The sequence below is a fragment of the Lactuca saligna genome, chromosome 1, assembly GCF_052625555.1.
Source record: "Lactuca saligna cultivar CGN05327 chromosome 1, ASM5262555v1, whole genome shotgun sequence".
Lineage (NCBI taxonomy): Eukaryota > Viridiplantae > Streptophyta > Magnoliopsida > Asterales > Asteraceae > Lactuca > Lactuca saligna.
In genome coordinates, this window is record NC_136417.1 from 191,046,288 (window position 1) to 191,054,299 (window position 8,012).

General features: G+C 38.6%; 1 protein-coding gene across 1 annotated transcript; it reads left to right on the plus strand.

Annotated features, from left to right (window-relative positions):
• The first annotated feature begins 1,709 nt into the window (after window positions 1-1,709).
• LOC145047023 (uncharacterized) lies at window positions 1,710-3,902 on the plus strand. The gene is made up of 8 exons (XM_078995269.1): window positions 1,710-1,949; window positions 2,039-2,132; window positions 2,380-2,499; window positions 2,605-2,653; window positions 2,757-2,856; window positions 2,975-3,036; window positions 3,277-3,335; window positions 3,591-3,902. The coding sequence occupies exons 1-8, from the start codon at window positions 1,798-1,800 to the stop codon at window positions 3,693-3,695; spliced, it is 741 nt and encodes a 246-aa protein (XP_078851395.1). The 5' UTR covers window positions 1,710-1,797; the 3' UTR covers window positions 3,696-3,902.
• Window positions 3,903-8,012: the final 4,110 nt, after the last annotated feature.

The window sequence follows — 8,012 nt, forward strand, 5'->3', positions numbered from 1 at the left end:
ACTTATCCTTCTTAAAGGGATCAAAAAGACCCATAAATCAACACTAAAAGAGATCTAAGTTAGGGTTTTGAAGATGGATGAAATCCCGAATCTTGATCTTCTCCACAAGCTTGATGGCTCCAAGCTCTTTCAACTCCTTTTTATATCACAAAACATCGACATTGACTAAAATGTTCTAGAACCTACTCCTGAAATTCATTTGACTGCTGTTGATTTCCGCATAGCTTATCTTCAGAAGTGTTGCCATACACCTTAGCCAAAACTACCTGTTTTTTCCAATCATTTCTTTGTGTTTTGTATAATTATGTGTGTTCTCCGGAATAAGTTCAAGTCTTTGCTTATTTATTAGTTTTGGACAGGAGTAGGTTCGTCACTAGATTCTTCGAATTCTAAGTTTTGAGTATTATGAAATTAGGAGACCTCATATGAAAGTAGGAGACCTTAGGAGGAGAACATTGGTATTGGGTTTCCGGAACCATTTGAGAAGACTGCATTTTATTGATTATAACAGACATTATTTTGCAAAATACATAATTGGTTGTAGGATTATTGCATTGGGACTTGGTTATATCGTTGTTGATAGTTTGTGTATTTTGGATAGTGTGAGTTTTAGGTTTCCTAAACATAAAATAATCTTGATTGGTATTTTTATTTTTTCGATTGCTTCTTTAGCCAGAACCGTCTTATTTATATTAGCCACGAGAACCTTGAGTGGAATTAGATTAAAATGGAATAGAATTAGAGAAGTGTGGAATGGAATTAAAAGGCATGGAATGGAATTAAAGCTAGAGATATGTATTTATATTGGAGTTTTTTTGTAAATAATAATAATAATAATAATAATAATAATAATAATAATAATAATAAAAGTTTGATTGGTCAATGTTGAGAGAGAGAGAGAGATAGATAGAGAGAGAGAGAGAGAGATATATATGTTCTCCAACCTGCCAAGTTACCATCCATGACCCCTGCCACTTCTCGGATTCGTAGGTACGAGATGCCTTCTCCTCTACATTGAGGCCGACTCCATCCACCCTTGTACCAACGTCTTCTCCATCTGGTTTTTTAGTGCAAACAAGTTTTTGTTTTATGTAAACACTCTTAAATCGTGTCTGTTATACGAAAGAAAAATTGACAATTTTAATATTTATTGATATAAATCGTCCAATCTTGTCGTGTATGTTTACATAAATCAAATTTCATCTATAGAGCATGATGTAAATCTTCCAATTTCATCTATAGAGCATGATATAAATCTTCCAATCTTGTCGTGTATGTTAACGTAAATCAAATTTCATCTATAGAGCATAAAATTATAACATTGTAATTTCGTAAATACGTTTACATAAATCAAACTTCGGGGTGTTTGGATAGGAAAAAAGAGGTGCTTATTGCTTATTCCCACAATAAGCTAATTTAAGTGTTTGGATAAAATCAGCTTATTAGGCTAAATAAGCTAATTTTAATAAGCATTCCTCCCCATGCTTATTGCTTATTGCTTATTCCCACCACAAATAAGCTATAAGCAATAAGCTAAAAATCTAATTCAAACACGCATACAATTATAACATTGTAATTTTGTAAGCACTGATGACTAAATTCTGAATCGTATGTCATAACGGGCCGGGCCCAAATCCAAACCGTTGATTAACTAATCTCTTTTGTTTGGGCTTGGATGAACTGAAACTTCTAAAATTTGGTGCTGATAATCCCAAATACACTGATGTTTAAGACTCAGTAGTTTTGGGGTAAAACCAGAAGAGATCGAGGGAGCAATCGGATTCGGATCAACCAACAATGGCGGAGGATTTGGTGTTGGACACAGCGATCAGAGACTGGGTGCTCATACCGTTATCGGTAGTCATGGTTCTCATCGGAGTACTTCGTTACTTTGTCTCCAAGCTCATGCGTACAACTCAATTGCCTGATGCCAAAATCATCAAAGAAGGGTTAGTTAAAAAATTTCTGTTCCGATGAATGTGTAGCGATATTCCATAAGCTATCTATGAATTTGATTTTGTTCTTTGTAAATTGTTAGGCAGCTCATAATTAGGGCCAGAAACCTACGAGCAGCTGCTAATTTCATACCTCCCAAGGCGTTTCGTGCTCGGAAAATATATTATACGAATGAGGTACGCCTTTTGATTTCATCTAAACCTGTTTCTATTTGATTTTTGGTTGTATCTTTCTTAAGCTTCGAAGAGTAGAAATTCTCGTATAACTATGTTTGGGAACTCAATACCACGTCGCAGTAAAATGTCCTAAAATCTCCTAATCCACATGAGTTCTGTGAGCTTGGATGCCAATTAAAAGCATCAAATTTATTGGGACTGCATATGATAACAAGAATCTCAGATGACATTGATCTTGGTTTTACAGGAAAACGGTTTACTTCATGTTCCCAAGGGTCAAGCTCAGAATCCACAGGCACAAATGCTTTCTGATCCAAACATGGCCATGGATATGATGAAGAAGAACCTCTCAATGATCATACCACAGGTATGTATGTCGTTTTAAAAATCTTTAATCAGTGACCATAGTTAACAAATGTTAAACCTACTCTAAATGGGATCTCATCCTATTCCTCTTTCCCTTCTTGGCCAGACCCTCACTTTTGCCTGGGTTAACTTCTTCTTTTCGGGGTTTGTAGCAGGTAATGCTCCCTTTTTGAGGATTTATTCTTTTCAAAAATAAGAATTAAAGATATTGATTGGTTTGTTTACTTTGTTGTTATGGTGATTCCTGTGTTTATCCAGCAAAGATACCTTTTCCATTGACTCAGAGGTTTAGATCCATGTTACAGAATGGAATTGACTTGAGTACTGTTGATGTCAGCTATGTTAGCAGTCGCTCATGGTATTATGCCATTTTTCTTCTCAAAATAGCATATTTTCCCACTTTTCTTTTATTAATAAAAATTATAAATTTGTGATGATAATTCATAATCGTTTGTTTTTGACTTTTTATTAATCAGGTACTTCCTTAATCTGTTTGGATTAAGAGGCTTGTTTAGTCTCATTTTGGGAGAGGAAAATGGTTAGTAATTAGTCTCCTTTATTGCACTTCCAACTTCTCTACATTTATTACAGGAAAATGAGGGCATTTACATCTTTTCCAGTAGTCCTTGTTTCACCTTTTTTGGGCATGACAAATAATTGCAATTTACATCACTCAAATAACCTGTTATGTTCTGTCATGTGAGGACACTAATGCCTTATTTTGCTATTGAGTTTTATAAAAAAAAATTAAAAAAAAAAATGTTGTTTAATAATGCAGCTACTGATGATACACAGCGAATGATGCAAATGAGTGGATTTGGCTTTGATCCATCCAAGGTATAATAAATATTTGAGTGGGGTTTCTATTTTATTCCTTTTTTTAGTAAAAATAGCAACATACTTCAGTGGATTTGTTATTATAATGTCATACTTCCATTTCTTTATAGTAAAAGCACTCTACTTTAAAAAGTCTAGCTGATTGTAGCAAATGTATGTGATCCAAATAGGAAAAAAAAAAAAAAATCAATTTTCAGCGTAAAAATAGATTTTTCAAAATTATAGACGTTGATTTTGATTTTGCTGTAAATGCAGAGTTTGGGTGCAGAAAAAGATGGTCTAGACATCGTTCACCATGAGTGGGTCCTACCCAAATTCGAGCAACGTGCTGAAGCTGTACTAAGAAAACGGCTAGCTTAGCTAGGTGATATAGGTTACTATGTTTTTTTTTTTTTTTTAACAATTACCACTTTGGTAAGGTTTATGTCTTATGACTAGCATTCAATCTTTAGAATAATTTTTTTTTCGGGGTTTGATTGTATTTTTTTTAGAACGGCTTACATTCTATTTCTAAATCTGTACTTTTGTCAACAATCATTTGAAATCCGCAATAACTTTTTAAAGTAAGCCAAATTGAATTCAATACATATCAATTGAAGGCAAACCGGCAACAAGCTGTGCTGCTAGTCCTTTTTGGATGGCAAAACCAATTTTTTTGAAATCAACATTTGTGGATCTAGGAGATATGACATTAGAATGCATGACCCGTTGGACTCTGTTAAGGAGCTCCACCGCCTCTGGTGCGAGAAAACCAAATGTATCAAATGCAAAAAGAATAAACACATGTTGATTTTCTCTACATGCATTGTCGTGCTTTACCATTTTGCACGCAGTGGCTTTCAAAGCGGCATGCCCAGCTGCAAAACCTCTGCTCCACAAACCAACGAGAGGAGATACACCAATAAGATTCATGCACGCATGCTTCCCTCCTATCCATCCAAAGACCAAAATGTCAGGCGGTCTAAGTGTGGACCTGCCATCTTGCGGGTCCGTCAAAAAGTTTACTGGCGTTTCTTTCTTCACAGATATACCAACACGCCGATAAGCATCAAAGAGAACATCCCGAACCACGTCATGTCTATATTTGAAACCAGGGAGCTCTCTACAATGAACCGCGTGTTCCCCAAAGGTATCCAAACATGCCTTGCGACAAATTGGGCATATCTCGTCAATTGGAAATATGGGAATCATAAGGCGGTAACGAAGGATAGTTCGGTACTCTACAGGAGATATATGCTGGCCAAGACCATCAATAGGGATAGTTAGCAGAAAATCCTGAGCATGAGGCGCCCGTAGACACTCAAAGACTGCTTTCTGTCTGGCAGTCATATCGAAGTTGACTTCCATATCTTGGACGATTTTGCTAAAAAGGGCACACGCCAAAGCTTTTTGGGATTTAAGGGGGGGGGGGGGGTGTGTCCTTATTAGTGAAACCGCTACAGTCAAATCCCGAAATCGCATCACGGAGACGAGTCATAGCACATAGATAATCTGAGTCCATACCACATATGCCACTGTCACGTAAGATGTGGTCTTGTAATGCCCAAGATTGGGCCCTCGAGGCTACAAATGCGTAGGAGGAAACCTCGTAGGCCAAGTACAAACCCAAACCACCGAAACGAATAGGTAAGGAAGCCAAGCACCACTAAATGTCTCCAAAGAAGGGGCCTCCACATACCACCATATCCTCGATAGACCTGCGCAATCCCTTGTCAAAGAATAACGCTGCCTCTTCTATGTGTACCGGCTGACATGTTCTTAAACCAAAGAAAAGTTTTGCAATGCCCATACATGATCGAAGCAAAAGGAGCTCACTCTGTGGGTCACATAGTTGTGAAAGAAGGCCCATCAAATCAACAACATTGACCGCTCTTTTCATGGCCAACCCGCTAATAAACCCCGCGTCCCATCATCTAGGTACCAAGCATGGAGAAGGAGCTTACAATTTTCTCTAATCTTGTGCACAAGCGGGTGCAAAACAAGGGCAAGAAGAAGAGGGCCCAAGGGGTCACCTTGCTGCTCCCCAGTGGCAGACCATATATGTTGGTCTCCGATATAAAGTCTCGCTGCTTGCCCGTACAAGAAATTCACCCACAAAGAAATGGAAGGGCACATCTTCTTAACCTCGTGGAGCAATGCTGAACGATCCACCATGTTAAAGGCATTCGAAAAATCCACAGTCAACATTACAAGAGACCCATCAGCATGGTGTTCACTCAACACCCTGTTGGCACTGTCTAACATAGCCTCAGCACCACCAGATACACCAACCCCAAACTGAAAATCATTAAGGTACTTGGCCATTTCTTTACCCACACCTTTCATGGAAACCTTGGAAACCAGACGTCTCCATATAGTGCCTACTGCAATCGGACAGATTCCGTTGTCAGGTTTAAGTAGAGGCGTGAGACGAGCGGATGCAACAAACTCTGCCAAAGTGGTTGGACACCTTCCCTCTAACCATAAATTAACAACTGAAGTGATAGCATGTATGAGATCTGTGGCAATAGCAGACCTTTCTCCACAAAGGGCGTCTAGTAAGTGTTGAGCCCTTAAGCCATCTCTCCCGCAAGAAGTTCCTTTAGGGAAGGATTTGATCCAACTAAATACACAATCAAAGTCTGCTACAAGGGGATGTTCAGAAATTATAGGGCTCGACATGGATGGGGGTGTTTTGAAACGGTGTTTGTCCTCCAAAGCTTCAATAGTATCACCATTATATGGTGAAACACCCGATGAACATAACACTTTCACTGTTGCGGTAAAATGACCATCTGCAACCTTACGGAGGCACTGTCTGATGTTGGTGTTACTTGATGTAGCCTCCTTCTGAAGGATGCCTCCACCCTGTCTCATAGCTCCAACCTCAGGATTGTCTAACATATTTTGAACTAACTTCGTGATACCACCCTCTTTCCCCCATGTATCCAAGGATTTCAGGATGGAGCTTTGCTGTAAAGATTTTCTATTCCCAAACCTACATTCTTGTCTATTTTTGGGTCTAAACACCTGCAGTGTGCATCGAGGGAGAAGTAGCAAACACATCCATGCCTCAACTGAGCCAGGTTAGGCAATCACCTAGTAAAGAGCGGTCTTCAAAGCCTGAGAGAAAGCAAGATGACAACTATGGGGGATACTCTTGATAGTAGTGATAGGCTCTTTAAAAACACGATCAAGGAGCGCAACATCAAAAACCAAACCTCCAAGAGCATTTGTCACCGACTCTTTATTTGACGGCTTTGGGATACCGATAATATAACGACTTGAACCGTCATTCCCTGTAAGAAACCTCACACGACCATCCAGGTGATGACAATAACGGCTAAGAGCCTGCAAAGTCATACACTCCCCACACATCCATTGACCAAAGGCCTTTAAAGTTTCTTCCATTGCCATAAATAGACCAACATCCCTAGAAAGAGCTTCACGTAACACACTTTTACGATCTTCGGTATGTAAATGATGTCTTTTGATGTGTGAAATCATAAGGCCAATCCCTTTACTTCCAACTTCACCGTTTGGGCAACAATGGAAGCTTCTGAACGGGCACATACACATATCACTCGAACTTGTGGAAGAAGAAGCCATATAAGAGAACAAGCCTCGAGATGAAGCTAAAACTATGAAGCAATATTAAATAAGGAAGGGAAGGAAATGGCACACCAACACAATGTTGGTGTGCACAAGAAGCATCCAAACTAAGCAAACTACATTATCTTGAACAACAAGGCTGCAACACGAGAAAAACTGGTTTAGGCATTTTATCAAACACTTGGTGGGCAACAAAATTGGCTTTTTAGAATTTCATCTTCTTCCATTGAAACATCAGCCCAAAATCTCTATTTGAAAGAAAGTAATCCTCAAAGCATGCCTTACTTAAACCCACCAACAATGCACTGGTATCAAATTAATTCACCCAAGATTACCCTAATTTTTTATGAACGAATGAATTTTATGAGGATCGTAGCTTGCGAGCGTATACAAGAACGTAATCGGCACAGATACAAGCAACAAACAGCTAGAATTCACCCACCAACAATGCACTGATATTAATTTTGAAATGTATGCGTATCGATAACGGGATATGAGTTACAGACAAGCAGAAAGCAAAGCCAACTAAACACGACACATACTTTATCTTCCATTTTGCTTGCTTTATATATATCATCGTCTTCACTCCTTATACACTAGAAATACAGTAAAGCTAAAATGTTAGGGTTCTTAGTAAGAAGTGCAAAATCCAGCTCAGTATCATCTCCATATCGATGGCATTCATCAATCAGCTCCACCCAGATGATGTATTCAAGCAATCGCGATTACGGCACCCAGCCGCAAGGACACAATGTCGTTGCCGATGGTATCGACTAGACTTCCGATTCATTTATTCGAAACTCGAAGGAAATGGAATCTGTCATTTCTCAACTTCACTCTCGTATCAATCGGGTTTGTTTTCTCTACTTCTGGATGTAAATTTAGTTGTGTAATTTAGCTATCTATTAGGTTGCTCGAGTCTGCACAAACTGTGGAGTCAACAATGAGATTTGAACCATCAACTTTTTGATTGTCTTGATAAGTGTTTTTTGGTAACAATAATAATAACAATATTCACTTCCTAAAAGGTCATTAGGATAATGTTACATATAGACCGTTTTACCTTCATCTAAGGTAAAGATGCTG